At 57.4% G+C, this 14,003-nt stretch overlaps 1 protein-coding gene across 1 annotated transcript in view; it reads right to left on the reverse strand.

Annotated features, from left to right (window-relative positions):
- Positions 1–7,466: 7,466 nt before the first annotated feature.
- NPHP4 (nephrocystin 4) overlaps positions 7,467–14,003 on the reverse strand; it is a 139,537-nt gene continuing 133,000 nt past the window's right edge. The window contains exons 22-28 of the mRNA XM_058444381.1: positions 12,407–12,563; positions 11,699–11,784; positions 11,042–11,127; positions 9,767–9,938; positions 9,000–9,179; positions 8,551–8,694; positions 7,467–8,067 (exon numbers count right to left, since the gene is read on the reverse strand). Coding sequence (XP_058300364.1) covers positions 7,927–8,067; positions 8,551–8,694; positions 9,000–9,179; positions 9,767–9,938; positions 11,042–11,127; positions 11,699–11,784; positions 12,407–12,563 — 966 coding nt within the window. The 3' untranslated portion in view covers positions 7,467–7,926. The remainder of the gene's footprint in view (positions 8,068–8,550; positions 8,695–8,999; positions 9,180–9,766; positions 9,939–11,041; positions 11,128–11,698; positions 11,785–12,406; positions 12,564–14,003) is intronic.

Below are 14,003 nucleotides of genomic sequence, written 5' to 3' on the forward strand. Positions count from 1 at the left end.
TGTCCACATCCCATCGGCCACACCTGCATGCAGGTGGACACCCTCCCATGGCGACACTGCCAGTCAGATGGCGTGAGGCAGGAGGGGCAGCAGATGATCAGGGACAGTCCTGCAGCACACCACATGGGACCTGCTGCACCCAGCTCTTACCTGGTCAGCTCAATGCACCTTCATGGAGGAGACCGAGGCACAGAGAGGCTTCAGAAGCACGCAGCAGCCCAGCCCTGCGCCCCAAGCAAGGCGTGAGCAGTGAGAGAGGGTGGGATGGAGCCAGGAGAGGATGGGCCTGCAGACCCCAGAGAGGATCCTTGCCTGCGTCCTACCCTCTGAAAGGTTTACGCAAAGGAGGTGACAGGATCAGGTCTGTGTTTCCTGACAGTCGCAGCAGCTGCCATGAGCACTGGACGAGAGGGCGGCGTGAGGGCAAGTGAAGCCCGGGGTGGCCCAGGAGGGTAGTGTGGACAGCACTAACCCTGGTACCAGGGCCCCACATGGCCTTGGAGACCACACTCCTTCCCTCAAGCCCCTACAAGCCATCTCAGAACCTGGGTCCGTGTGAGTCACACACGCAGGGGCTGTTGCTTCTTTCCCTTAAATGTGGGTACAGCCCCCACCCAGAGGTTCTGCCTCCAGGAGAAACTCACATTGGCACGTGGCTATTTCAAGGTTGAATTCTTGTGATAAAGTTTACCTTGAGAACCCGGAGTCCCTACTCAATTCAGGACGGCTGACCAGCCAGGATGACGCGGCTCCTTCGTGGCCAAGGACGGCCACCCAAGGGGCTTCTCTACACACACCAAAGGTCACCCTGTCGATGGGGTCACTCCTTAGACTTACACCAGACCTTCTCTCTCCAGGTCTAGGAACCTTGATTTGCTAGTTATATGACTCTTTAGGAGCTCCAGGGAGCTGCGGGTCCCACGACTCCTGTGTTCGCTTCCTGAGGCTGCCATAAACAACTGCTGCAAGCTTGGTGACTCGAAGCAACAGGAAGTTATTCTCCCATAGCCCTGGGAGCCAGAAGGCTGAGATCAAGGTGAGGGAAGGGTGGGTTCCCTCTGGAGGCTTGGAGGGAGAATCTGACCCAGGTGTCTCCAGCTTCGGTGGCTCTGGTAATCCCTGGTTTATGGCTCTCTCCAGCCTCTGCCTCTGTCGCCACGGAACCATCTCTACGTGTCCCTTTCTGTCCCATACGGACACTCTCCCTGGGCTTAGGGTCAGCCCAGTCAACACGACTTCATCTCAAGCCCTCGCTTCATTACATCTGCAAAGACCCTCTTCCCAACAGCCGGATTCTGAGGTTCTGAGTGTATGTGAGTTTTGCAGGGACAGTATTCGACCCCTGAAGTTGGGGTGACTGTTCCTCAGTCATCCATACCCCACCCGCAAGGGGCTTCCCAGGCCCCCCTCAGAGAGGTGAGGAGCAGTGTTGAAACCCAGGGGCCTGGCCCGAGGTGGATCTGCCCGACCTGCAGAGAAACCCCCAGGCCCTGCACAGCCTCCCGTGGACCCGCTCAGGCGTGGCTTTGGCTTTCGCTTGGGGTCAGGAGAGCCAGTGGGGCCCGCGTGGCATCACCAGCGGAGTGCGGCAGGTGGAGTGCCGGTGCCCTCCAGGCAGGAAGGGTCTACATTCTTCATTTCCCGTCTATAGGGCGGCATCCTGCTTGGGGCCAGGGAGACCCCACTGTGATTGGGCTGTGCAAGACAGTGACCCACCTGAGTACCTCCCGTGGGCAGGCCACCAGCTGCTCCTGAGCCCTCTGTCTCTTTCTCTGTCAAGGCCTCAGCACACTTCCCAGTAAGTGCTACCCAAGGTTGCTGGGGTGAAAGCCACAGAGCCTCCGTCCACGGGAGAAAAAGTGGCCATCGTGGAAGCAATAATGGCTGTTTCCCCACCCTCTTAGAACCTGAGGCCACAATTTGAAAAAGTGCCTTATTTCTAAATACAGACAAACATAGCATTAAATCATTATCAGACATGAGAAATGCAAAGCAGTTCGTCTGGCTTGCATTTGACTCCATTTAGTGAAAAGTAGCTTTCAACAAGGGCAGGAGGAGGGAGGAGCAGGCGGGAGAAACGAAATCACAGCTGAGAAATGCCCGTGATGGGAATGATAACGGCTCCTTTGAAAGGCACGCGGCTTTGCACGGAGACAGCAGCAGCTCAGCGTGGTGCCCTCATCGGGGGGGGTCCCAGGCACCCCTGTCCCCGCGGGCAAGCGCTGCAGGGCCCAGCTTCCACGTGGGCATCCCGGCTCTGCCCAGCCGGACCTGCGACTGGCAAGAGGGGAGTTGGGAGTGAGTGAACACGCCAGCCCACGCCTCGGGTTTCGGCACAGGACATCGTGGGCTCATAAAGGAAGGGACAAGGCCAGTGTTTTGCAACCCAGAGCACGCATCAGGCTCGACCTGGGGTTTGTGCCCAGAAGAGACCCCTCCCCAAGATGCCTCTTCTCATGGAAGGCGAGGGTACACCCAGGATCACACCCGGCTGGAGGCCAGCAGCGGAAGGCATGGGGTCCTGACCGGCTGGCCCAAGCCCTCAGGCCACCCCACCCTGGGCGGAAGGAGCCCTTTGGGGTGGGCAGCTGTGGAGGGGTCCCAGGCCTCAACCCAGCCCCACGGAGCCAGCAAGAGGCACGCGCGCCACAAGCACTGAGAGTGGGGTCTGCGGGACGGGAGTGAGGCAGCCACAGCATCGCCACCCCCCACGAGGACTGGGTTCCATGTTGACAGAGGGCCGGGATCAGGGCCGGGGGACTCACGGGACACAGCACCTGTCCACTCCAGCCCACCAGCTCCTCCCCTGGCCCACACGACCCCCTGCCCTGGCGCAGCCCTGCAGGCCCCTCACCAGCCTCCCCTGCCCCGCTGCCCCTTTGCAGGGCCCCTGCCACTCCATCCTCTCTCAGCTGCCTCCTACGCAGAGAGGCGCGACCTCCTCCGAACTAAAGCCCTCTTCACACTGTCCCCCTGCTCCCCTCAGACCCTCAGCGCCGCCCAGCAGACCGTGACGGGTCCCCATGTGATCATCTGGGCCCCCGAGAAAGCCAGGTCCTGGGCGGGCAGCATCCGTCTACCCCGGACAGGGGAGCGCTCTGTCCACACTCGGGTTGAATGAAGGCATGAGGAGCATGTGGCAAATGGAGCTTCGCTGGCTGATGGCGTCTCTCTTGCCAAAGGCCAGGCCGCTTTCTCCTTGTGGGCTCGAGGGATGTCCCTGTGTCCTCCAGCCCACAGGCTAGCCTGGTCCCATCCAGGAGGGCACATGCTGCCTGCTCCTCGAGCCTGGGGGGCACCTCCTGCATCTGGTGCTGTGGTTCCCTCCTGTGCCATGGGGCTGACAACGCAGACGCGAGAGCCCGGCAGGCTGGGGTGGTGGCCATGTTACCAAAGCACCTCTAACAGGTGGGAGCCCTGGAGGCTTGGCCAGCTCTGTGCTGTCGCCGTGTGGGGCATCGGAGCAGCTGAAGGGCCTGAGTCCTTGCTTTATAGACCAGACACGAGCAGGGAGCGCCACAGGCCCCTCTGCCGTGCAAGGACCGAATGGACTTGGGGGATCCGCCTCTCCAGGAAAAGCAGCTGCTCCCTGGTCTTCCAGGGGGAAAACCCACGTGACAAAGAGCAGGCCCCTCAGAGCCGGCAGCATCTCTCTGCAGGGGCAGGGGAGGCAGCCAGCTCTTGGGTGCATCTGGAAATGGAGGGGGCGGAGGTGAAAGCACCCCACGCCCCTCCCCGAGGCCTCTGATGAGGCCGCCAGAACCCCCGCACTGTTAGGAGGCACCCAGGGCTGCGGGAGTACCTTCTCAGAGCTCTGCCCGTCCAGCAGGATGTTCCTGTCTAGGTTCGCCAGCACCTCAGGTGCAGGAGCTGGGGCAAAGTCCAGGAGGCATCCTCAGCTTGGCCACAGTGGAAGAGATGAAGGCAGCCCAGGAAAGCAGAGGCGACAGCACCCTCCCTGACAGACTGAAAATCCCAACCTCCTCCTGCAGCCTCGCGGCAGAGACGCGGGAGCTAAGGGATGTGGTCCATGTGGTCCATGCCAAAAATGGCAGACAACAAGGGGTTGCTACCTTTAGGGAGGGGCCACCTTTATCCCACGCTTGCCCACGTCTGTGGGGTGTGGAGACCTTTTAGGAACACAGAAGGACCCGTTTCCTTATCCACGATCTCGAGAAGTCACCTGCCATGGTCACCTACGGCATCGACTGTCCCCATGGAGTTCACCCTTCACTCCCACCCTACTGTCTGCCCACAGATGTGGCCGTGGGACCAATGGCTCTAAGCATATCCCTGCCTGAGGCACGTGGGGTCCCGCAATCAGAGCGCTGGGGTGGCTTCTGTAGCATGAGGGGGTGCCCGGCCCAGGCCCTCGCACTGACCTGCAGCCCAACAGCCCAGAGGCCTGGGAAAGGGACCCAGCCCCAGACCCTCCTGCCTCGCCTACCTAATTCTCCAGCACCAGAGTCCTCCCTGGCTCATCTCGGGCTTGGGCCTCATGTCTGAGAGGCTGGGATCCTGCCTCCCCTGTAGTACTATGCATCTGACCAAGGTCTTCTGCAAGGGGAGGATAAAATGGTCCCAGTCACCCTCCCCAGCAAGACCGTAGGAACAAATGGGACATAATAACTTCATAATCACATCCGTCAACATTACTTTAAAGGCACCTGTTAGGAGCCTCCTGCCCGCACGACTCAGCACCCATCACAGTGGCCGCCATTCCCCAAACCCTTAATGAGAGCGGAGTGGCACTGCGGAAGCAGCAAGCTAACAGGGCAGGCCTTGCCCTCACGTGGTGCGACGGAAACAGCAGGAGCAGGGCAAGAGCCAGATGGAGTGGACAGGGATGGGTGGGCTGCCCAGGTGGTGCCTGCAGTGATGAGACCCAGCAAATCACAGCTGTGCCTTCTCCACACAGAGCTGCCAGGGAAGTGACCAGGCACCCGGGTTGCTCGGAGGCTCTGGCCAGGTGACACTGTGACCAGAGGCCCGGACATCCGACTCGAAGAGACGGCTTCGTATCGTGGCTGCACACATTTGAGCCAGCATAGGGTGTAGACAAGCTGGGATCCCTGGCTGTTCAGCGTTTGCCCTGAGGCAGGCATGCAAATTCAGAGGCCGCCTTCAAGAAAAAGCAACATGGAGAATCCCAACCCAGACGACGACAGGGACGAGCCAGAGAGATACCACTACTCCGCACAGGTACATGTCGCAAAGACACAGAAACATCTTAAGTGACTCCTTCCCCCTGGAGTCCAGCCTCCACCTCGCCCCTTCAGTCTTTCCAAGCCAGCTCTGGCGTGGACAGAGGCCAACCTAGGCAACCACAGGAAACGAACGCAGGGATGCAAGCAGAGAAATGGGTCCAGCTTCCGGAAAGTAACTTTTCAGAAGGAGCTATGCCCCTCACCCCAGCTTCCCACTGACCGGAATGGAGCGGTGATGGCAGGGGCTGCAGCAGCCATCTCAGGATACAAGGTGGAAGCAACGTGGTAAGAACAGCACAACAGTAAGACAGAAAAAGACGGGAGCACAGTGACAGTGGAGCTCCACGCCAGCCCTACACCAGCTACCTGGATTTTTAAATGTGAGAGAAATTAATGGCCGCCTTGTTTAAGACTGTTATTTTGGATTTTCAATCACTCAGAGCTGAACAAAATACAGCCTCTCCCGTCCATTCTCCCATCTTCTCCCTCCTAACTACTGTAGCAGCCTCTCATTTGCCTACATCTGGGCCCACTCCGATTAATTCTCCACATTACTGCCCCCATCTTACCCAAATGCAAATATGATCACACCCCACACCCATCCTTGCATAAAACCTTTCAAAGGCTTCCTGACGCTTTTTGATACAGATAAAACTCCTCCTCGTGGCCTCAAAGGACCTTGTTTTGCATCAGGGATGGCTTCTCAGCCTGGTGGCCTTCCTTAGGGCTCTGGGCACACCATGCCCCCGGCCCCTGGTCTCAGCTCCCACTGCTGTCTGCCCAGGTCTCCCCTCCCCTATTCACCCACTCCGATCGACTCGTGGGAAGCCCCCACCAACCTCCATCCTCCTGTGGGAGGGTACACCTCTTCCTTCCCACTCCGGGAAGGCGACAGCTGAGCATCCCAGGTACCGTGAGCCTTCCCTATGTTCCTGAGCCTCTAAGAGGGCGGAGACCACAGCAGGCATGTGGTACCAGATGAAGGCGTGAGGGAGTAAACCAACGACCTCCATGGCCTCCAATGGACGTCTCCAGCAGCCCCTAGAAGGCAGGCACTCTAAAGCAGGGAGACTGCAGCTTTACAAACGCTGAAGGGACACATCCACAGGAGGTTTTCTAGCCCTTGGATGGATCTCCTTCGCTGCTGTGGCTTCTGCTTCCGCATGGACATCCTGCAAGCACAGGCCGGACACTGGGCCCCAGCCTGCAGGGCCCACCAGGACTCTCCACCCCAGAGGGCAGGGCTGGATGGAACTGGCATGTGGCTTCCTGGACTCCCCGGAGCCTTTTCCATGAGGACTGGACATCTTACAATTGTTCCCTTGCCGAGGACTCAGCCTTGGGGCCTATGAGAAAATCCAGCTCCCTCAAAAGAAAACTGTGTCGGCCAGTCCTGTCCGGCTGGAGAGTGCGTGGGAAGGGAGGGCAGACTGTCTCGTGAGAAGCAGCACGCGGATACAAACACACTGCCCTAGGAGGCATCTCCACTCTCCCTCTGCCCCTGGCACAGACGCAGGAAAAAGCCACAGCTCTGACATTCAGGGTCCAACTATAGTGCCAGTGAAATTTCTCTCTGAAGGACGGGGACTGCGTCAGGATCAGAGCATCCGGAGGCAGCAGAGACCACCCGCCGAGACTGATCTCCGCAAACGAGGACCGTGCCTCACTGCAAGGACCAGTGGGGCCATGAGCTCTCTGCAACCACAGCTGGGTGCGGCCCACCCTCCACTCAGGGGCACAGGACCCTCTGCCCCTCGCACTTCTTTTTTTTTTTTTTTGAGACGGAGTCTTGCTCTGTCGCCCAGGCTGGAGTGCAGTGGCGCGATCTCGGCTCACTGCAAGCTCCGCCTCCCGGGTTCACGCCATTCTCCTGCCTCAGCCTCTCCGAGTAGCTGGGACAACAGGCGCCTGACACCACGCCCGGCTAATATTTGTATTTTTAGTAGAGACGGGGTTTCACCGTGGTCTCGATCTCCTGACCTCGTGATCCGCCCGCCTCGGCCTCCCAAAGTCCTGGGATTACAAGCGTGAGCCACCGAGCCCGGCCGCCCCTCACTTCTACCCGACTGCTGCCGTCTCAGAGCCGGAGTCTCAGCCCCCACCCAGGGCAGGCTTGAGCGGCCTCTCCATGAGGACACAGGGCATGGGCTGCCTGACTGGCCCCCATCATGTCTCTTCAAGGAGAAACCGGGCTTGTGCTGTAGACAGGAAGCCTCTGACACTGCACCAGCAGGCACTCAAGAAAACTGCCAAGGGAAGATGTGTAAAAGTATAGAATTTTGTTCAACAATTTAAAAAAACAGATATAATGCCAGCATAAAATATTGCATAGCAAATAATAGATTATGTTTGTACAAAATCCAGTAAGAAAAACATAATTTTATCATTTAGGATGATTCATAAAATACATTTTGAGCAACAGAGATAACGAGGGCCCCACATGGGTAGATGGCAGCAACAGAGCCAGAGCCACCGCCACCGCCACGGAGTTCACGCTCACGGAACCCAGGCCTGCAGGGTGTCAGCAGCAGCTAAGCTGGACGCAGGTACTACAAAATGACCAGCGCTCGGTCTCTGCTTCCTCAGCCAAGTGCACAGGTCAGCCAGGTGGGCACTGAAGTGAAAGGCTGCGGACAGGCAGGGAGGACGGCCTGCAGGGCAGGAGGGGCACAGACAGGCCCCAGCCGGGTGCCGCAGGAAAGACGTCACCCTCAAGCCCTCACTGGTAGATGACCTTCACGCAAAACGCCTCTTCGTTTTTGTCCTCATGGTCATTGATGTAGATCAGGATCTCCTCCTCCCCCAATCTCTGACTAGGCACAAACTGCAAGCCGATGGTGTAGGTCTCTCCACTCCCGACCTGGAAATAAGCATCCAAATCCCAGCGTCCACCCCCGGGCCGTCCCACGCTCTCACCAGCAACCTCTTGCACGGTCCTGTTTATTTCCAAGGGGAGCGGACAAGGCGGGGGAGCCCTGCGGGTACATCCAAGGCCTGCCTTCGACTTCAGCACCCAGGACAAGGATGGGAACTGGTGCTCAGCCAGGGTGACGCATTACTTGGACTCGGTGGCACACTTATTTTCGAGACTGAGCTGTCTAACATTACCATGAAAAGCCCTGGGCACATCACCCTTTCCCACGTTCAGGAGAAACTCTGCTAAATCTCCAGCTACTAAACAGAAAACGGGCCCACCCAACTATGGGACGGCATCTGTCACCGCCCTGGGGCTTTTGGAAGACTGCTGGTGATTCGAGGAACTCGCTCCTAAATGCTGGCTAACTGCCCTCCATTCAGGTCCCCGGGGCTTCCCCTGGGAGTCCCAGGCACAGCCCCACCACACCTGGAAGGAGTCCTCCCTGAACCGCAGCAGTTCCGGGTGGTCGCTGTGCAGGTGGAATGTCCTCCGGGAGGGGTAGGGGTTGGTGTAGGTGATCCTCTTGTTGACACCCTTCCCTTCGCCTGCAGCCAATGTGATCTCAAAGGCCTGTGGAGGGAGGAGACAGGGAGACGCTGCGGCCACTCGCAGGAACAGCCACTGGCCCTTCCTCCAAGTATTCCCTGAGTCTCCTGTGCACCATGCACGGGGACCCCCCCAGAGATAAGACAAACACTCTCTGGAGCTTCCATCTGGGAGACAGACAGCACAGGAGCAAACACTCGTGCACCCAGCCCTGCTGGGTCAGAACACTGTATCCAGGTGGCCCGAATCACAGGGCCGAGGTGGGGGTCCTGCAGTGCCCTGGTATTGAGCCCCCATCCCCTCAGCCTGTGCCTGCCACAGATACAGACCTTGGAGATGAGCGGCTGGCGGCAGGAGAGGCACACGAGCCAGGAGGCCACCAGCTGGTGGCAATCCACGTCCACCAGGTTGAGGTGGACGAAGCGGCTGCCGGCCCTGAGGGGCCTCACGCCAACATGCAGGTCCTGCACCCCACGAGGAGGCAGCACGAAGACACCTTTGGGGTCTGTCTTCAAGAGCAAGAGAGGCGGGTCAGGGCAGAGCCTCTCACGGTGTGCAAGCAAGGGGCTCCCAGGCTCCTGCAGCCCAACCAGCCAGGGGAGCCCAACGTCATGGGTGGTTCCGGGGCGGCCAAATCTGAGGCCACAACCAACCCTGACATCACTGTGGCCGTGGCTCAGGTCCGCACCAGGCAAGTCCCTCCTCTCACATGGCGACTATTCCCTAAGCGCTGCCTCCGCAGAGAGAGAACTGAAGCCATCTCGGGCTTAAAACTCTGGCCAGCTGGTGGCACCAGGGGCCGCCCTCCCACCCCCTGTCTAACTGTGGCTTCACTAATGCCAGAGCTCCTGTCACTGTTTACCTTGCAGGAATTCTGAACACTGGCCTTTGGGGGTGGTGTGTACGTCACTCACCCCACAATGGCACATCTAACAAAAGGCAACTGCCAGGAGGCCTCTGGTAACAGCGTCTGAGCACTGGAGGCACTGGAAAAGCTGCCGTCAGGGCCACCCACTGTGCTCCAGCTGAATGCCCACTGCCTGTCTCCAGGCTGGGGTTGGGGAGAGGCTCAGAAGAGCCCCCAGAGAGGACGTACCTTCAGCTCCTGGGGATGCGAGGTGAAAGCTCTCACTTTCCTCACTGTCTGCGTCCCCCGAAGGACAAGGGACAGGCGGGTCAGCTGGCCTGCAATGCAGGAGACATCCACGCGCTGCAGGGAGTGGAGGTAGACCTGCCACGTCTGTGTGGGTGTCGCCAGCCAGCGATCCCTACAGTGGGATGGGAGCCATCTGCACTTGTCCCGGAGGACTCAGCACCGGCCCGAGAGAGGCCGACAAGGGCTGCCGGGAGCGTGGGCACATGGGACGCCACGCAGGGAAAGCCCCAGAGGACCAGGCCCCAAGAGGCAGAGTTGGGGCCGTGCAGGGAAAGCCCTGGAGGACCAGGCCCTGGGAGGCAGAGCTAGGGCCTGGTGGCTCTGTCCCTGGCTGCCCACCTCCCACCCACAGCAGAGGCTCTCAGGGCGTGGCAGGGCTGCTTAGGAACCACATGTCAAACAAATGACAAGGCACGCTTTGGCCAAACACACATCCTGGACAAGTGACCACCCCCAATAGGGGTTCTGAGGCAAAGCCAAGGGCAGCACCACGCAGGAGACAGGGTGGGGCTGGAGGTCATGCCGGCCTGAACACAGAAGCCCCTGTTAGCATTTTAGGGCAAGAGCCTGCTGCTTCATAGTCAAATGGGGCTGGGTGAGGCATCTACATAGGCTCACAAGGAAGCCACTCTGAGACGTGGTCACATGGCCCCTCACCCTCTGGTGGGCACTCAGTGCAGGTTAGCCCCTGACCCACCCTCAGAAGCACTGCAGGAAATCTCCCAGCTCACACCAGTTTGAAAGGATTCTCACAGGGCTTGGGGATCCGACTTAGGAGGGGAGGGGAAAAGGGCCGGGTCATTTAGCCTGGAGGAGAGAGGGACGGGCAATTCCACCACAATCCTCCCTCTCTGCAGGAGGGACCACACAGCTTCATTCACGCTGTTCAGCCTAGGGACTCAGCAAGAAAAGGTAATCAGGGGCTTCTGGGTGGCCCTTGCCACTATCTGGGGACAGAGGCTGACTGGTGTCTTTCCTTGGTGGCACAAGCTGCATCCCAAGTCACTCAGGCTGCACGTGCCCCTCCAGGATGCCTTCCCCAGGCCCCTGCAGGCCCTGAACTCGCAGCAGAATCCCGCCTCACAAAGCGAAGGCCCGACAGCTCCCCCAAGTTTAGGAAGGGGCCAAGACCACTTTCAATCCACCAGCAGCCCCAGGCCTGCCTCCTCCTCTCCTCCACCACAGCCTCCAAGTCCCCAAAGCCTGCGCACTTACGAGTAAATGATGACAAAGAAGTCTTTGATCTCCGGGCTGGGACCACTGGCTACCTTCAGAAATATGTCCCGTGGCTCCCCGGGGCCCTGCCAACCAGATGTGCAGCACATCAGGGCACACAGCGCTCTGCCGACCCCAGCCTGGCCCCTAAATCTGTGACTAGTACATGCAGCGAGTGATGGCCAGCCCCTCCCAGAACGAATCTGTTCATGTTCTATACCAGTCGGAATTCACTATTCTGTTCACTGCCAAAGAGAAAATCATTAGCTTCCTGATTTTACATGGATCTCAACAATTAGATTCTATAGGAGATTTTATCCGGTTTCCTAACTGGTCATAACACAATTATTGCCTTATCCTTTACACAATGGTAATTAATAAGTGCCTTAATTACCATTCACTTTATTCACTTTGCTTCATGCCTTTTTAAAATTTAAATTCAGATGATCAAGGAGCTGATCTGCTGGTAGAAAAAATAAAAACATGCTCATAAAGCTCTCATAAGGATGTCAAAATAGCCCTTTAGTACCTTGGGAAAGAAACCACTTAGCAGAAAACCTAAAATGCAGAGGCTCCCAGGAGACCCGTGGGGAAGACGACAGGGGCTCAGACTCGCTGGGAAGGATCTGCCTGAGCTGGGGCCACAACACAACCTACCACATTCTGGGTCTCACAGATGACGTTCGGGTCGCTGCAGCGAACGTGGACTGGGGGGTCCTCACCAAGCATTCCCACCGGAGCACCTGGAGCAGGGGAAATGTCAAAAAGAGTCTTTTGACAGCCCCGACCTGTGTGGAGACGGCCCCACACGTTACACACTATAGGACGGGACAGGCTCGTCACAGGTGCTCAGCAAGACACCTGCTGGGGAAACGGACGCCGCCGCCTTTCTCAGGACAGCATCCACGCACTGTGTTCCCTGCATGGACATGGCCCATTCAGCCCACTGGGCTCGGCTGCAGCCACCTCCACAGGGAATAATCAATGGGGCCACAAAAAGGAAAGCGCAGCTCCCTGGAGCAGGGAAGCCTGCACTCTGCTGTAAAGGGCACCTGCCAGAAACACGCGGGCCGGCAGCTGAGGAGGTAGGTGTTCCTCCAGGCACACCTGGACCTGGGCCGCGGGAGCTGGGACTTTTTAGATGGGCGGACTCAGCCGGCGAATGCGCACCTAGTCATCTCAGAGGTGGCAAGAGGGACACCGTTTCAAACCATAAAGGTAGGAGACAGAATTCCCCAGGCCCCATGTGCTGCTCTAACAGCACCAGGGCATGAAGCCATGAGGTCATCTGTCACCCTCAGGAGGTGTCTACTTCCAGCAGGTGAGCCTGCAACATGTGGGCCACAGAGTCAGTGCAGGACCTGCCTGGAAGCGTGTGCCAGGGCGGCAGGCGGATGGCCTTCTTCAGGAAGGAGAGCTCCGGGTGATAGAAGCGGAAGACCTGGTCCACCACATGGGGCTGCAGCTCCACGGTCAGGCAGAGCACGGCGATCGGTTTGCCGCCACTCGCTCGGAACAAGACCTGTGAGGAGGCCACGCTGAGTGTTGGGACGGACATGAGGCTTGTGAGCAGCTTCTTGTCCCTCCTTAGACAGCACAGGTATCTCCACTGTTGCCATGACCCCCGCAGCCTCCACTGCCATGAGGACGGAAGGGTCGAGCATCGTCAAAGGCAGGAACTAAGTCTGCAGCAGCAGGTCTCCACCCGGAGGGGATCGCTAAGCTAAGTCTGGGCCGCACCCACACAGGGCACCGAAGCAGCCACACTGCTGTTATTTCTCGCAAGAACAGCACACTTCTTAAATGCCAGTGGAGAAGGTCTGCAGTCCCAAGTCAAAACTACTCCCGCCATGATTCCACCTCTTGACACCCTGCAAGCATGTGCGCAAGTCAGGCCAGGAGGTCCTGGAGTGGGTGGTGGCGGGGCCAAGTTCACGGTCAAGCACGTCAGCACAAGTTCTTTGATTCCAAATGGCAAAAAGAGGCTGTGCCTAAACCAAAGGGGTTAGAAATAGAAAGTTTCCTGGTTTCAAAAGAGCTATTCATTAAAAACCATATTGTCTAAAGAGGTATTAATTTGGACAACTGATAAAAAGGCTATGTTTGTTTCAAGATATACACACACCCATAGAGATATGCATACTCACACACACATGCACTCACACACACGCATGCACCCACACATGCACACACATATGCATGCAAACATGCACCCACACATGCACACATGAACCCGCACACGTGCACACACATGCACCCACACGCATGCGTGCACTTGCACACATGCATGCACCCAGACGCACGCACACACACCCATGCACACACCTACATGCACACACATCCACCCACACATGCACCCCCACATGCACGCACCCACACATGTACACCCACATGCACAAATATATGCACACACACGGATGCACACATACATGCACACACACCACCCACACACATGCACACACATCACCCACACATGCGCGTGCACACACACACACACTTCACACCTGCACACACCGAGAAGGAGAGAGTGGGGCAGGGCAGGAATGGAAACAAGATCCTTCCAAATATATCTTGCTTTATAGTTTGATTTTTGACTTACTTAAATGTTTTTAACTTTGAAAACTAAACTAAAATAAATAGTGTGTCAATGTATTAAAAATAAATCTAACCTTCTATCAAGTTAGTGCTGTAACTACCCAGAGAAAAATTCTTTAAGTAAATTTAAATCACAGGACACAAAGGACCTAAGGACAAATGCACCTTCAGAAATCTTGCACTGACAGATAGTGTCTATCCCTGGTTGGTACTGTTTTGAAATATACACATACACAAAGATGGCCGGTGGTATTGTAGCCAAAGGGATTTGGCCAGTGTGGTCAGCAGATTGGTTATATACAGAGGAAATTAGGCAAATAAGTAAATATAGTGAACCAAATGGGAGCCAGGTTTCTCATGAGCAGAA

Source organism: Hylobates moloch, unplaced genomic scaffold, assembly GCF_009828535.3.
Source record: "Hylobates moloch isolate HMO894 unplaced genomic scaffold, HMol_V3 SCAFFOLD_9, whole genome shotgun sequence".
NCBI lineage: Eukaryota > Metazoa > Chordata > Mammalia > Primates > Hylobatidae > Hylobates > Hylobates moloch.